General features: G+C 37.3%; 3 protein-coding genes across 4 annotated transcripts; all 3 read right to left on the bottom strand.

Annotated features, from left to right (window-relative positions):
- Nucleotides 1-1180: 1180 nt before the first annotated feature.
- Nucleotides 1181-4402, bottom strand: LOC108664629. 2 transcript variants are annotated; one of them, XM_018151252.2, is made up of 2 exons: nt 4344-4402; nt 1181-2644 (listed from the first exon to the last, which is right to left on the bottom strand). In XM_018151252.2, exons 1-2 carry the CDS (start codon nt 4383-4385, stop codon nt 1736-1738), a joined length of 951 nt encoding a protein of 316 aa, XP_018006741.1. In that variant the 5' UTR covers nt 4386-4402; the 3' UTR covers nt 1181-1735. The 2 variants fall into 2 exon arrangements, with proteins under 2 accessions (XP_018006741.1, XP_018006742.1); XM_018151253.2 differs by lacking the exon at nt 4344-4402 and adding an exon at nt 3608-3949.
- A 1687-nt stretch (nt 4403-6089) lies between these two features.
- On the bottom strand, nt 6090-8851 carry LOC108664634. Its single transcript, XM_018151258.2, has 3 exons — nt 8785-8851; nt 7881-8053; nt 6090-7553 (listed from the first exon to the last, which is right to left on the bottom strand). Exons 2-3 carry the CDS (start codon nt 7893-7895, stop codon nt 6645-6647), a joined length of 924 nt encoding a protein of 307 aa, XP_018006747.1. The 5' UTR covers nt 7896-8053; nt 8785-8851; the 3' UTR covers nt 6090-6644.
- Nucleotides 8852-11176: 2325 nt separating this feature from the next.
- Nucleotides 11177-12989, bottom strand: LOC108664635. Its single transcript, XM_018151259.2, has 2 exons — nt 12358-12989; nt 11177-12211 (listed from the first exon to the last, which is right to left on the bottom strand). Exons 1-2 carry the CDS (start codon nt 12376-12378, stop codon nt 11321-11323), a joined length of 912 nt encoding a protein of 303 aa, XP_018006748.1. The 5' UTR covers nt 12379-12989; the 3' UTR covers nt 11177-11320.
- Nucleotides 12990-17596: the final 4607 nt, after the last annotated feature.

Here is a 17596-nt window from a genome sequence, read left to right as displayed (position 1 = left end):
CTTTTAATGACCCCGCTTATCATTATGGCAAGTTGCGGTTTTTAAACGGAATGAGTTCTGTCCTGTTGCAGCCATTTCGTTCACTTACTACTTCCTTTAACCATCGCGTCCATGTAATCTGCCTATTTTCACTTCAACAGTCCAGCCCCTCGCTCCTTCATTCAATGCTTATTCGGTTCTCAAGTGCATTATTTATTTACGGATGTGACGACAGCTTCGAATGCTTGTAGTCTTGGGCCCAGCAATTCATGCATTCAGAATATCAATTTATGTAATATATCCGCTATTCGATCTCTACAGGATTAAATTATTTAGGAATTAAATATGGTAATTTTTAGCTTAAATTTCTGAAGAGTTCGTCATCTCTTCCAACGAAATGACAAAATTGAACGGTTTTTCAATGAAGTGACAAGTACTGTATAATGATGACTGGAGTCTGCTTGCGCAAAACGTTCTTGTCTTCATCCACTTGCAATGCTACAAGCAAGAATGACAATCGCAATGCGATGGCATGAATGACGAATTGACTAAATTCAAAATTTGATAATTTACAGTCGCTCCGTAAAAATGTAATAGAAAAAATTCGAGCATTTCATTCACTTTTGGGCATCTAATCTCACTACATCTCGTATTCGATTGAACTGCATAGTGGCTCTAACCGCTATGTGGGAACGATCCATGGAACTTGCAACTTTAAGACCCTTTCACATCTAAAACTAAGGCGAGAACAATGAAGTTCAAATCATAAGCCACCATAACATTAACGAAGTCAAGTAAACCCACATCAAATTATCCCAGAAATTCATTGCGTAGAAGCCATGTAGACTGTGGCTGAAACACTGTCAGGACCGCATGTAATGCTTCGTAGCTTCGAAGAGTTTACATAAATCATTGTCCGACAATTGAAATGGAGAGGGGGAAATTGTACGGTGGTAAAGATTGGTAAAGATGGCATGGTACAAATCGCAGGAAAATCAAAACTTGAAAATAACTTGCCAACCTTTCGAACTACGAACTCCCATGGGTTGCGTAGAAGTGATGGCCGACGTGTCCTCAACAAGACTTCGAGTTGAAGTATTAGTATGCAAGGCAGAGAGAAGATCAGCTGAAAATTACATCATAATTCGAGTCCTTAAAAGCCAAGCATCACCGATTCGTTAGGAATAAAGAAACATCGACGTCACGTTCTCTGTCTATTTAATTAATTGCCTTCATACATCACCTGGAAAGAAACTTATACTAAACTTTGTAAGATTCGTAAAACTCAACAATCTCTAAAATATCGAATTGGACAGAAGAACGACCCAGGAGTTGTTCTCTAATTGTATGATAAGGACTCGCAGAAATCTGCGAGGCTAACAACAGAAATATACTGAATTATTAAACAATTCTAAACAGACTAACAACTAACGAGCAACATTCGCCTATAATAGTAATATATATAAAATCAACAGCCTTCACTGAAATAATGTTGGTAAAGCGAGGTCACCCTGAAACTGGCAAGTTCAATTAAGCCCGTTCATCATTACTTTTAAAATATGGTTAAGAAATGTCAAAGTCGCTTGATGTGGAAAATAAGTATGGAAGATGCCGACATTTTGAGCTACACGAAACCGAAGCAGTAGCCAATAGTCATTTACAGTTCAGCGGGGCAAAATCTAATTGTCAAATGGTTAATAAAAGCCACTCTCCAAACAAAATTATAAAAAAGCTACGAATAAAATTATACTGAAGATTAAGGTCGACGCTCTTCTTCGTCGGCTACATTAAAACTGAAGAAGATAGCATTATAAGTCATAACAAGTATAAAAACAACTAAGTAAGGTGTACCAAGGTTGACGCATTCAAATGACATCCTGGACCTGACAACAGTTTCCAGATCTTCCATAAGAAGCATCCGTGCTTCATTTAAACGTTGCTCCAACCCTTCACTGGCTTCACATAATCTGTAAACCAATGAGAAATGTTGGTACACTAGTCTCATAATAATTGCCCGTTCATGTTGGTTCAGAACCACTGCAGCTGCGTCAACGAAAGGGCACGATCGCTCTATTTCTTGCATCAAGAAACTTAATATCTGCGTGAATGTTACCCATGACGCTGTCACCAATAGCTTTTTGTCAGCTGGGTCCACGTGTTCATCATCAGACCTGAAGATCATTTTCGTGTCTTTAATTACTTTTAAAAACTTCGAAATATTAACGACACTAAGGTTTACGACGAAAGAACACACTTTTTGAAACTTCATGGCAGCTTTAAGCTTAGTCAGAGCTGGCTTGTTGGCCGCGTAACCAGGAACGAGATAGGCCAATGTACAAAACAGACGATTTGTACACTCTATGACATGGGAATGGTAACTTCCTCCAACCGCACCAGGGGTAATTAAATCGCTGAGGTAAAATACCGTGTTAGTTCCACGAGGCTCCATTTTATAATTTAGAAAGTCTACTTTTGCCGCCGTCAGGTCTATCCCAGACGATTGCAGCATCATACTTTTCTTCATGGCCGTCGGCAAGCAACTTGAAGAGAAGTATGAAATGAGGCTATTCTTGTCGTTATAAGAACACACGAGGGGACCTCTGCTATTGAGCCCCTCCAGTACTTTGCGATCCACGACCATAGCTTCTTCAGTGTACCTAGAAATCTGTGGACGGCGAAAAAGGTCATTATAAGCTAACTAAAATGCTTAGAAAATTTGTATTTTCTGTTCTGACCATACATCATTTCATCAACAAATTTAATAAACTTCACAAGTGTCGAAAATTCGGTTAAAAAATTGAAGGAATATGAAAAAACTATAATTCTACACCAGACCTATGAACACCAAACCTGGGCCCATACTTTCAAAAAAAAGTTAAGAGATCGTAAGTTCATCAGCCAATCATTGACGGCCTTTCAAGCAAAATTTACCAATCGTAGACAAGAAAATAGAGCATAAGTACTGACGTTCACTTAGCGAATTTTGAAAGTATAGGCCCTGGACAGGTATTCTGACGTGGATGTCCAGCAAAGAGGTCCTGTATTGCAACTCCTGGCTTCAATTCAATACAAGTTATTTTAAAGTTTAACTGCATGGATCTATTCTACAAGGAATAAATTTATTTTTTTTGTCGTATTATACCTTAATAGTTCGATAATAAAACTGTCGAATAGGGAATAGTTCAACTGTCAGAACGTTCTTCAGATTCCACTCCGTTTAGATTGTGGAGAAATGATGCTCGACTAACTTTGTACGAGTTGCATTTAAACCAAGCTTACGTTTAGAAAATAAATGCAGTCTAGCTAGGTTATACAATTTGTAAAGAGACGCAGAAGAACTATAGGAACATTGACGTATGTATAAATATGGAAATCTCGTTCGTGCTGTACTCATTCCCCAAAGAAGCTATAACCAAAAACCAAGGACCGTGCTCAACACGAATTTAAAAAGCTATGAAACAAACTTTTCCATCAGAAGAATAGTATATTCGAATTGTAAACCGAAGACTGCAGCGAGAAGGAACTCAAGTGTTCCTAGATGAATAAACTAGCTGCATTATTCCTATACATTATACAATTATACACAGAACAGTTTCTAAAATCTAAAAAAAAAACTGAACTAACTCACCGCTGATGGCTCCATGATGTATTGTTCAGGTAGTTGCGACAAATAGAACTTCAATCCATAAACCTATGTCTATAACTCGTTCAATTTAATATATTAAAAAAACTACTAAGATTAGTTTCAAGCAAAAAATTATCAATTAAAATATTCTGGAAATTAATCAATCTTACAATTGCAAAGATACGGGTGGTCATACATTAATTTGGACACCGGCCCTCACCACCCGCCGTGCCAGTCTTCCCGCACAACAATCAAATTTAACCTTTCATTATACATTATTCTTCCTCCACTCGGTAAAATCATAATATGCCACATATTGGATTGAAAGCAGTCTTCATAAAGTCGAATGAGCTGCTGATAAGGTAGAATGACACGATTGGGTAAATAAACCTTCGATTTCAACCAGAGATGCAAATAAACCTTATGATTCAACCGAAGCTGGTTCAATCATTAGTGAAGACACATTGGTTAGATCTCCCACACGTGTTATTATTGGGTACAAAGTCCATGCACTCGTTAGCGACAGATTTCTTGGTAGAGCATCTCGATCAGGCCACCGACTCACGGCTCTGTATTTTGATGGATCGCCCCCACCAGGACTAGACCATCTAAGAAATCTAATTCACAAGCTCAAAATACCCTATTCAACAATCAACTGCAAAAAAATTCCAATCATACAATTCTGTGTATGCCGCCAGTTAGGCAACAATCAAGAGTATAATTTAGTAGGAGTACATACACGTAGCAACACCAAAGCCCGTTTGCCGCACGCGTCTACCATTTGTCTTGATCTCAGGGCTGATCATGAACTTGGTCATCCGCCAACACTTTGATTGGGCTGTTGGTAACGTACTTTTTTCTACGTGGATTGCCTTGTATTACCAAGTCGATTAAATAAACTGTCATTCCCAGCTCGATCAATTAATTGATCGAATTGAAGAAATTAATTAAGAAACCTTGTTTATTTAATGTTTTGCGAAAGCATTTATCTCAGTTTAAGTAAAATAATTAATCCAGCCAATGAACATCATCTACTGAGTTTATTATATGCGATTAAAATCAATATTGCAATTGAATATAACTTCCCCTCTTTCTTTTCCAGCATCCCTCCTATCATCTCTTCTTCAACTGCAATTTAGGTTGAAATGGACACCCATAATATCTTCAGAATGAAACTGACATTAAGATCAATTGGTTGCCCGAATCACAAACGTATCAAAAATATAATAAATGTAATACCAAAGAAATTTTCAGTATATAGGTCCAACTGTGTCGGTTTTTCCGTTTCTATGTTATTTATTGATCATTTTTGTCGAACTTTACATGTAAATTTTTGTTCCCTTAACACATAGGAATATGAACCTGTGAAGGAGCTGATTATCAGAAAACTTCTATTACAAATATAAGGTCTCGGGCGTAAGACTCGCGGCCGGTCTCGCGGCCGGTCTGACGGACAATCGCCAAATTCAGTGACCAAGGAATATCTCACTAACAAATGAATGTAGTACGTAGGCAAATGAAACTTAGTACACGTATTCATCAGGACCTAACGGGGATGTTGAGCTCATGAAAGTTTTTTTTCCATTTCACCTTCATTCGTGAGTTATACGGCAATTCGGGCGAAATTTGCAGTGGCCAAGAAATTTTTTCTAAACTACTGAACAGATTTGAATGAAACCTTAAATATACAAACCTAACCTCCCAACGGTGATTTTTAGCTCGGGACAATTTTTTCGATTTTGTCTTCGTTCGCGAGTTATACGGATACACCGAGAAACAACCGACATTTCTGAGGCCGATTTTTAAATTTGCATGGACAAAGAGCCGTCCGTATAGGTACGTATAGCCGCCGTATAACTCTCAAACGACGGCAAAATCGAAAAAAAATATCACGAGCTAAACAACACCGTTGAGAGATTAAGTTTGTATACTCAAAGTTTCGTTAAAATCTGTTTAATAAATTAGAAGGAATTTCTTGGTCACTGCAAATTTCGGCCGAACTACTTTATCAATTAAATCTAATAGATAAAGCAATTCGATCCATTTTCACGGATCGGCTGGCGCCAAAACACCAGTACGACCGTTTATCAGTTTTATTTCTCGAACTGTGTACATTGGCACAATACTCGATTTTCATATTGAAATCAACTTCCTGAAGGAGTGGATCATGATTTTTCTTTCCGACAATTTCTTGTGCGTGAGCGCAGATCACATTGGCATAAAGCTTGTGGCTTCAAACTGCCGAACCTAATCCCAAGTTGCACGCTTTGAATGAACAAAAGAGGGACACTTATAGTACGTGATTTATCATAGCAAGAAACTATTAAAATTTTAACGAAATTTTTGCCGCCTTTTAGTGCGACCTCGGAATAAAGCAAACGAGTGAAATAAAGATGGGAAATGAAAACCAAAAAAAAAATAGTAGACTTCCAGCGTAACCTAAGAAGATTGATTTGAAGAGGATAAGATAAAGGAAACGCAGAGAGGCGATGAGATTTTTCTTATCTCGCCTTGGCGAATGACGAGCTTTACCACATGCTTTTGGGAGTCTAACTTCGGTGTTTATCGCACAGAAATCCTAAACGCTGCGCTCACGATAAAAACGCGTTGTTTTACGTAAAATCAGACACTCCGGATATGCATGTAAAGAAGTGCAGAAAATGATTATGGCAGTAAAATTTAGGACGATGATAGAATGAGCCTCGGGGACAGCATAGATTCGTCTATCATTTTAAGCACATAAGGAATCAAATCCACGCTCCCACACGCATTCATTAGCAAGGTTTAACATCTACAATGTATACAAGATAATTAAGAGCCTTTGCAAAGTCGGTTTAGTGAATATTAAAACGTTAATGAATAGTAAAAGTAAACCAGGTTATGATATCTAAAACACGCTCCTCTGTAATACCAACGTGACAATTATAACGTTATTCCTATTAAAATAACCGAAATTACACGTTTCAGCGATGTGACTGTCCTGCAAATAAACAGCATCGATAGCAACTAGGGGCATCGATTTGGGCATCACTAGGGACTTTTATGTCGTCGGTTCTTTCACACATATAGAACAATAAATGGAGTTAAAAGTTATATTAAATATGAAGAAAGCTAAGGTAAAACAATCCATATTAAGGCAAGTGACACCCATTCGAGTCTGGACCGTAGTGACGACTTCTCGCACCAAGAGTCGGCGTGCGTTCTTCAGATGGTTTTCAAGCTCATTACCTCTAGGTGAGGGGCACATCCTGTATACCAAACTGAAGTGCTGGTACAGAAGATAGATCAGATTCTGGCGTTGAGGAGGATCCAGAACAACTGAAGTGGCGCATAAAGAAGGGCAAGAGCGTTCTATCTCAAAAAGTAGGAATTTTATAATTTGTACGTATGCGCGCCAGGTTTGAGTCATCAAAAGTGTCGCATCTGAAGAAGAAACATCGTGTTTGTTCGGTCTGAAATGCAGTTTCTTTTTCTTCACAATTTTTATCAATTTAGGAATATTCATGACACCGATCGTCATTGTAAATGCAATGACCTTCTTGAAATCGAACGATATTTCATCGCTGCATTTTTCTAGCTCAGGCCCACAGAAAAATTTTGGACGCAATAGACTGGCTTCGTAAGACTGTAGAATCCTATTACCTGACATCAGAATCATATGATTATACTCGCTTGGTACAAGGACTCCGTACAAATGATTAGGTACGAATATTGCCGATCCTCGTGTGGATTCCTGCACTGTCAGGTTCTTGAAATCTACCAAATAATTATTTCCACCCTTTGGCATTAAATGTGTCCAGAAGAACTTTGCACCGGGCAGACATCCACGCCTGAGATGAGCCAAGAGACTGTGCCTGCCGCGGCACGTGATTTTCATGGGGCCGACATCGTAGTAAGTCAACAGAGTCCAGCGATCATTTTTCCAAACAGCATCTGTGTACATGAACAGCTGGAACAAGACATTTCATCGTTAAGTTGGAGCAAAAGAAGTGTTCAATAGGAACATAATTCTCAAATATTCAACACATATATTTTTTCAGCTAGGTTTGTAGATGCATTACACCATGTATCTTCATACCGTGTTATGAGTATCAAATTACATGCGATAATAAATAATTACATTACTGAACAGAATCCACTTGATTTTTGGGACATTCCTCATTAAGGGGGAATAAAATAAAGGAACGTATCACTATAACTTAATTGTTCCTGCAGATCAACGCTAATAAAAGATATCTACTGAAACTGGATACAATGAAACTAGAAAAATGCTTACCGCTTTGGATTTCATGTTTCTTCGTCACCTCGCGTCGGTTATGAACTAAAAACTAGAATTTATTATTTATTTGTAGCGTCCAGGAGAGCTCGAAAAATTTCAAGCTTAGCAGGATTTAAATGAAACCAACGATAAAATCTAATAAACGAATATTACTTTTATCGAGGGAGTACCTGGCAAGTTAATAGATGTTCAGGTATGGACACTTCACGACGCATTAGTGACGTAACGTTACTTAATTAGGTTTAAAAGATAGGCCATGCAGCATACTAGTATGGAGACTAGTATGGAGATCGTCGCATAAATCAAATAATTAGAAATGTATGTTGCAAATTTTGTTGAATGTTCTTCTAGATCTAGAATGCTGAAACTCTACTTGCTCTGACGATGGAAAATAAATTCTTGGGAATAAACAATAATGCGCAATAAAGACAGGTGCTCGATTCTATCAATAAATGTCAATTTCCTAATTGCAACGACGAATCTTCCAATTTTTGATCATCAGTGAACAAGAAATGAAAAATATCACGAGAACGTCTCAAAATTTGTATAATATTTACAGAGCAGAATAAATTGAACTAGACATGCTTTCGGGAGAAGAAGTCAGCACTTCCAGGACATAAATAATTGTATCTAATTTATTTATTGTTTGTCACGATAGTAATTGTGACTTGATTTGCAAGGCCCTACCGTGGTCATAAAGTATTATTTTATTACACTTTACCCAAACAACAGCAAATGACCGCATAGTTTATAAGAATGACACAGACGTTTTGACGAACCCAATATCTGCACGCCACACAATTTTGGACAACACAAACTTAGTGCAGGCTGAGGCTGGAAGAGCTGTTTAGCCGACATCACATGTAGCAAGACTGGTGGTAATTGTAAGATGTTTAAGTACTTGTATATACACAAGATCACACAACAATGTAGTTTTGACACAGTTGGAGCCATTCACTTGGTCACTAGCCTCTCTTCAGGACATTAAAGAATCTATTAAAACGCGCCGATGGAAAGTTTAAACTAAACGATGGAAAGTTTAGTCCGGGGCAGTTAACGGCTACGTGAAAATAAAGTTGAAGAGACTAAAGAATCATAATGTAATGTGATGCCATTTTTCACTTACAAAATAAACAAGGTAAAGAGGCAAAACTTTTTTTATCAGTTTAGCCGGAAATATGTCTCTGTCAGTTACTCCATTTTTCATTTTTAATCAATAACCATTCAGCTTTAAAATCTACATTTACCCGGTACTAACCGATTAGGCGATTAATAATAAATATTCATATTGAAAAGAAAGTGTTTTTGGTATTTTATTTCCATCAATGTGCACATCACCATCGGCGTGAATAAATCTATTGCTTGACTTTGATAATGAGCTGCTGCGACCAGGTGGATGGCGTTTGATCACTGTTTCAAAGCGTTGTCAGATTATCTTTTATTTGAAAGCAAATAATACCCTTTAGTTTTGCACAATTAAAAAATTTCGCTCGAACTTTGAAAGTATCCTCGTACCCTTGGGAATGCCCTAGCGGACTGGTAATGGTAAGCTTACATTTAGGTAATCATTGGTCTACAGCCTACATCAAATTTTCCGACCAATTTTTGTGAAGCAGTGTCCAAAAATTTCTAAGTTGTACCGCGTTTTCGTTTCTTATACTACATATAACTTCAAGCAAATTTTAATAATTTAAGCAGTTTGTATATTAACTCGTTGACGCACTCACAAACTTGATGGTAATTAATTTCCCTACATAAACACACTTTCAAGTTGTATACAATTAGTTCAGTCCAAGTGTCTTCAAGTAATTGGTGTGTTAGAGACTCCGGCTGTCGGGTATTTATCGGTCTATCATGAGCATCTCTAGGAAAGTCCAGAGACAAACAATTCACGGAAAAAAATCAACAAACTTGGAGCAAAATCCGGAATTTATAAGCTAATTATAATCTAACGTTCGGGTCAATAGCCATTATTTTTCATTTGAAGATCTCGAAAATTAACAGAAGATAATGGATAATGATCTGTAGGATTACATTGAGCCCTCTTAGCTCAAATTTGAAAGGCGGCTGACAACTCTAATTTCTCATGTCAACTCAACCTACAATAACTATTGAGAGGCTATAATGATCCGGGACACTTCGTAGTCAACGAAACTAAAAAATGTAACTCAGTACTCACTGCAGTGAGTGACAGAGAGCGCATTTTCTCGTCGACGAAAACGTGAAGTCACGGACGGACAGACAGACAGACAGACAGACGGACGGACATGGCGAGCACAATAGTGCATTTTTTCCATAAATGAGAAACTACGCTAAAAAAGGGTAAAATTAAATGGTTACTCATCAGCATTACGCCAGGTTACATTGAGCTTTTTTTAATTATCCAGGAATTAATTATGGCGGCGCCTATTCATTTATGAATTTTTCGCACAGCTATTAAAAAACCAAAATAATTTGTACTGATCTTGTCAGGGTCGTTCGGTCGGTTCTTTTTCATTCAAGAAACATTCAAGGCGCGCCGCAATTAAATTCAATAATAAACAATTTCTGGAAAGAATTTGTCAGCGTTTGTTGTTCCCGTTCCGAACGACAGTTCAACTGCGAATGTATGTAGGTATTTCGGAACATTGTTATAAATGAAATAATGTTCATGTACGATTGCATAAAGCTAACACTTTCAGCTAAAATAATCATACTTCAACACTCATCAATTGCAACATTTTGCATCGCGCTGTGGAATAAAATGCCGGTTCAACTTCGAGTTTAATTCCCGTGAAACCGGGATCGTTTCTCAATGCTCGATTTATGATTCCACTGCGATCCTGAAGTCAGTAATAAATAATTCATCAGCACCCATGCATGGGCAAATGCCACCTAGATTTGTCTTGCTGTTTCCTTGAATATTTTTTTCTCCATAGTTTAAAGAAAGTAAAGTTCCAAAGTAAAGTTCCTCCTATTTAGACACAGCCAGTCGAGTAACTCTAGCGGCTGGCGCAGCATGTTCGAGGACATCGCTCCACCACCCCGCGTTCGGTCCACGTCCTGACCAGAGGCCGAACAATCAGAACTCGGTCCGGTACACGTAGCGTCCGATTTCTCCTCTATGATTGTTAGGTTGACTACAAAACAGTCAGTGATTGTCTGACGGAGTTAAGAACTCACTAATTCTTTTCGATAGGTAAGACTGCGACAACGAAGCAGCTTGCAGGCGAGCCGGCCATTTACTGGCAGGTCCTACTGGGTTTCCAGCATAATTATTGACACAAATTATAATAAAATTAAGAAAATTAAGTTTATGTTTATTAAAACGTTTATAAATAAGATACATTGAGAATTTATTTACGACCATCATAAAATTGTGTGCTTTTTCGAGTCATTGAAATTTTCGCTAATTGTAGTTCTGATTAAAATACATACTATGTGAATGAATCATTCCCTTATTGTTCAATGTATACTGAAAATTTAATGTTCATGAAAATATGAACAACTAAAAACAGCGCCTGCGAAAATTCATCCTGCCTGAGCTGCAGAATTCCATCCAGTGCATGCTGCATACTATGCTCTAGATCGATCAATAAAAGGTCCTCTGCATTATGAAAAGTTCTGTCTGACCACGTGTCCGGGTTACCTAGTCTATAGACGAGGGCAAAATGATGGACGAGGCATTCCAGCAACGAATATCTAAAATTCTTGTGCTTCATCACGTCGTAAAATATATCAACGATCCCTCTACTAGCGAATTGCTCGGCCGCTAAACGTAAGACTTGCAAATACGAATGCCACGTTACCAAAAGCAACTCTTCTCTGGCACTAGATGTAATTTTGTCTTCTCTAGGACGAAATTTAATGTTTGCTTCCATCAAGGTGCTCACAAAATCGTAAACAGTTATTCCACCGAGCATCGTCATGAAGGCATTCAATGCTCTTATGTCCTCCATTTCATCGGCGAATCCTTCCTCTGAACATTCATCCTCTGGAAGAAATCGTTTCAATGCAGGGGTCAACCAGGCAGCGGCTTCGCTCAGGGTTTCCATGATCGTATGAAAATTTGTCTTTCCAGGACCATTTGGGAACCAATTGGAGTGTTTATTTTTTGGTACATCAGATGACTGGAGGCATATAGTTTCACATTCTTCGTAATCGATTGAAATAATTTTTGATAAGGAAAATACGTTCTTAGCTTCGCAGAATGTAATTGTTCGCGTATCCATATTCTGCTGAATGCTCTCTAGCAGTTCAGTCAAACTTTTGGGTGTTTTTTGTTCGAAATTATTCAGGCATATCTTTTCGAGAAAGGCGAGATCATCGTTCCAAACTTCTTTCGATATCTGCGGGATGTATGAGAAAATTTATTTTTCATTGGAGAATGTTGTCAGAAGGCAACTAATTGGTAAATTAGTTATCTTCTTCAAATCTTTGTAAACGCTTTCTCATTTAAATCCTGTCAGATCAAATCTTGTAAGTAATTGCTCACCTTATGAAGAATTTTCATCATCCAAGAGTGGGAGTAGGTGACTAGAAGTAAACCTTACCAATAACTATTACACGCTACACAATAAAGAGTTAATGGAATTATTAATCTGCTTACACCAAATCATTCATCCAATACGTCATCAATATTTTCAATTAAGGGTTGTACGTCTAGCTCTCAGCCTGCATCTTCACACATCATCAGCATTATGGGCCAGTAGAGGTGATAGCCCTACTCTACATGCCGTTCCATCTTCCAGTTTTATGTCAGCATTTCGTCCTAACTATTTGCTGTGAAGCCAACCTCCACACACGTCACTACGGGTCAACCTCCACACACGTCACTACGCGGCCACTGACTTGGTACTTGCCGTTACGAAAAATTTTCACAAGCTCAGTAATTTCGCAGTTTCTTTACAATTAATTTGTTTAAACTAAACACCAACAGCATAAAAAAATAGGTCGAGGAGTTCAAAATATTAAGAATAGCTGCATCAGTTTTCATTGCATATACCTGCCTGTTTCAAGCCTTACCACGAAAGTTTAAATCTAGCCTTAATTAACACGAAAGTTTAAAGCTTGCCTATCCACGAATGTTTAAATTTTGCCTTAACACGAAAACCTATAAGCAATAAATTCCGCAGAGCGCGACAGCCTCGTTCAAACTAACTGCAGCCATATCACTAGATCTAGAATATGATGGTTTAAATTCTGAAAAGCCGGAATTCCAAATTAAAATTCAGATCCACTCAGAATCCGCAAATCTTATGTATGGTTAAACCTATTGGCAGGAGCTGCACCTAAGTTCATGTCAACTTTATAAATAATTAGGCGTTCTTTGTAACTTATGAATGTTTGAACCGTATTAACAATTATCATATTTCTAGTACACAGCCTTCAAAACTGTACGTAGTTACGGATCTCATTATTCACTTTCTTGTTCCAGATTATGAAGTTCGGGTAAAAGAAAGACGGAGTGAAAGCGTCAACGATATACTTCTGAACGCCTGCAAGACTCAGGAGTGGGCACTTTATATTTATAAGCGATTAAATGCTTTCTTTGTCAGGGGCGAACGAACGCTGGAGCATTATAATACCTCTTACGGAAATAAAGCGCTCAGATATTTATCCGCAAAAAAAATATTTACATTTCCGTACAGCTTCAAATGCGTTGGATATGATTTCGTGGCAATTTTCATCGTTTCATGAAATGCGAGGTTTGAGTCTAAGTTATAATATTTTTTATATTAAAAATGATTTATCTCGGAACAATTTGTTTTTTACATTGATGAGCATATTTAAATTAAAACAAATGACAAAAAAGATGGCAAGGACATAAAATCACGCCTTAAAACAATCAAAATTTCTCACAAATACACGAAGATAACAAAACATCGTAAATTCAACTCGAAAGATGCGTTCAAGTAACAAGAACATTGATTCAATAACACTCAATTGTCGCTCGTGAAAATTGACTCTCAGAAAACATGTTAAAACATGTAACATTTCTCTAGTGTTATCTACATATTTACTTAGGAGGGTTCAACGACATCACTTCAGCTTGTGCATGAACATTGGCGACATCACTGGACACGACTACATCACATGGCGTGGACATAATGCACATATCTACATTGTAATTGTTTCCAAAATAAAACATTTCAGATACTTTCGTGAACGGATTGAAAAGCCTGCAAGCGGAAGCGCTCTATGGTCTTTTCGCAGATCCTAAGACACAAAATAAACCTTTACAGATTAAAAATAAATATATGATCGACATCAATTAAATTTCTGGCTTAAAACGTTCTACCATTTTTGCAGGTAAAGTGTTGCATTATTTCAAAAGTATCTGTTTGTACCACCTAATTGCTTCCGCAGCAGATAATGCTTGAACGTCAATACAATTAATGATTATCTCGAAATTTTTTTAAGTGCTTGAACGATTCTAAGTGTCATCATATCGAATTACATCAAAGAGGAGATCTCGTATTGGCGGCCACACATTTTTTTACCCGCCATAAAATTAATATTGATATATCTTGTTAAAATACATTTCTTTTATACCAGAAGTACCCGATCTAACGAGTAACACACGAGGATCTCCTAAGTAATACGCGAACACATCAGGGATCATGGATGATTTATGAATTATTATTTTTACGTTGCAAGCAAGATAACATGACAGGGATTGGCAAATAACATGCAACACAAACCTGGACCCAGGGATTCATTGTTAAATTCAAACAGTACAGAGACGGGATGCGCTCATTTTTCGGATCAAGTAATTTAAAATGAAGCATCTATTAAATTTTTAAAATCAGTAGAACTACTGGTCCCTCGCTGCTGTGCGGGACCTTCATGTGTAAGTATTCGAACACGAAATTGTTGGAACCATTGATTTTTTAAGAAAACTTTCTTGTAAAATGCTTTCTTAAAGCTTCACAATTAACTGCAATAATTTAGAAGAGAACATTCCCTCTTATTTGGAAATTCAAAATTGCAATCAAAGTATTTCATACATCCAAACATCATTACCTATTTTTGAATCATAAATATTAAACATCCAATACAAATGCATTTTATCTTAACATGTAGCACATGGTGATGAAGTTGCCATAATACTGTCCATTCTAAAATTGAGCTCATCTCAAACTGTTAAAGATGTCAACTGAAATTGAGCAGCAAATAAGAATTCCTGATTATTTAATGAGTTGCAAGAAATTAATTTTTTGCTTTATATAGTGACTTCCTCTGCAAGGTCTACCAAGTAGAAATTTAAGCTGTTTTTGAAAGAATTGAAAATGGTCAATCACAGGGGTATGAACAAGCCAACGATTGTTACAAATAGTCTCTGTGCAAAAATATTCAACTAGCTCTAGGCTACACGTGGCCAAGGTCAACAGAAAATCCGTAGTTCTAGAAGTACAAACGAAGAATCGACGAGTCTCGTCGCCACGTTGTTGGCGGTGGAAAACAATTTATGGGATCGAATACATCATACGAGTACCATTAAGTAACGACAAGGGACGGAAGGTAGGAATGATGGCATCACAAGTGTTGTCTGCACAAAATTTGGAGGACCATACAGGATTTATGAGATGTACGGTTACGTTACAAGCGTAAATATCAGTCAGTTTGTCACTACTTTATGCGCACTCTATTTCCAAACAAATTAGTAGCAATTGTCACGTTCATTATTCGCTCCTGCAATGAAATGAACTGCATAGCATCTCGTCATTCGACGACAGGTAATTGCTGGAAGAGATACTCCCTCAAGCCAACTGAGTTGGTGAATCATTATTTTGTTTTTATTCTGTCGCAGCAGTAAACATGAGTCAAAACAACTGAAAACATGAGTCAAGACAATTGTAAACATGAGTCAAACTTTTGTAGTTTGTGCTCCATCACACTATAGTGCGCAGCCACGGGGTGGACAATCTTAGATTCTCAATCTTAGAAATAAATTGCTTGTAATTTCCTTTATATACTAAAATACAGATCTCAAGCACAGCGAAATAACGAAAATGTTATTTGTTTAATAATAAGACAATAAAATTTATCCTAAAAAATTAGAAACATAGAAATCAGTTCAAGATTATTTTACTTCAAGTCATATCACAACATTTCAAACTTGTAAAGACTTGTAAAAAAAACTGTTGTTTTGCAAAAATATATAACTTCCAGCACTGCTCTTAATTGAACCAAGACGTTAAAATCCCATCCAAAATTAAACTCAGTAATCATAATTGGCTCAATAATGCTTGAAAGTTAGAACATTAAATTCTTTGAATAACGGTAATAAATATTAAGAGTAGGTTCGTCCAGCTGCTCGTCCTAATACATACGAAAATTATTTATATAACACTATTGCTTATTGTTTATGTTTAGCAATTGGAATATGTGCAATTAACATCGACGAGGTTCAAGTGATAAGGCAACTATTACCGTGAAAGCATGTGAACTTGTATTACATTGACATTTTTTTACATTTTCGTAGGTCGGATACCTCCGGACTTCTCTAGACCAAAATTATACAAAGGAAATGTGCTCGAATTCCAACCACACCTAGGGCCCAAAGCACGCAACTAAATCTGTTAGGAATGGAGGCTGTAGAACCCGAGTATTGTATCAACCTTCGATACAATCCTAAAGTCTTTAGAAAATGAAGAAATTTATATCATATGCCGTTCTTACGATTCTGAGAAATGATTGATTGGCATTATGCGTGTATTCATTGGGTCGAAAAAGTTGAAGTCGTATCAAGTTGTAATAAGTTCGTGACACTAAAGCTATACATAGAACTTGTTGTCTGTAAACAATGCTTCGCCACATGTTCCTTAGTATATTCGTCATTGTATTAGGAATGTAAGTCGGATAGGAAGCTTCAACTTGGCTTCAGTGAAGCAAATTCGCGCGCTTCATTGCCGGTCATCAACTCCATCCTGTACTTTAATGTACTTTTAAGTACATCCTGTACTTTAATGTACTTTTAAGTACATCCTGTACTTTATTGTAGTTTTAAGTACATCTGTACTTATAAGTACATCCTGTACCCTTATGAGTGCTTTTCTGCAGCGACCAAAACAATGAAGGGCTGGGCGGGTTACAATAAATACAGTACGTGTAGCAGGATAGCTTCGATGCAGTATCATGTACCAAATACGTAAGCTTCGCTTACCAATAAGGGCATCATAACAAGTAACAATATAGTCTGCCTTAACCTGCGGGTCTCTGTACAGGATATGATCGCTACACTATTATTGTGTCATTTACGGTGCAGGAACATAAAGATACGAGAAGCATTCAATGGTATCTTGATTCATCATCATCTTAGAATTTGCACCACACAACGACGGTAATGAATCGATAATACTTGCCGCAAAACATCAAAGTTTTTGAAACCCTAAACAAGATGTTTTGTTTGACAAATGTCAGTTTGTAGAACTGGCACGTCAAAAATTTTTCAAAAAATATAAATTCAGACAAAATTGCCTGGAATACTATGTTTATTTTTCGAGCCATCTGTTTCATGGCATGTCAACTGAGAAAGGCTCGCGTCTTTAGCTTTATTTACAGCGCCAAGTAACTGCATGACGTGGGCCTAACGCTAACATGAATACACATTACATAAGCCAATGTTTCAGAAACTTCGTGGCACAAATTTTATTAGCCAAGCAATGTGTGTTCCTTTGGTCAAAAGAATCTAACGCACTAGGCATGAAAGCATAGAACTATCAGTTTAT

This window comes from Hyalella azteca, unplaced genomic scaffold, assembly GCF_000764305.2.
Source record: "Hyalella azteca isolate HAZT.00-mixed unplaced genomic scaffold, Hazt_2.0.2 contig10575, whole genome shotgun sequence".
Lineage (NCBI taxonomy): Eukaryota > Metazoa > Arthropoda > Malacostraca > Amphipoda > Hyalellidae > Hyalella > Hyalella azteca.
The sequence above is the reverse complement of the archived record's forward strand: the minus strand, read 5'-3'. Positions and strand labels throughout refer to the sequence as shown.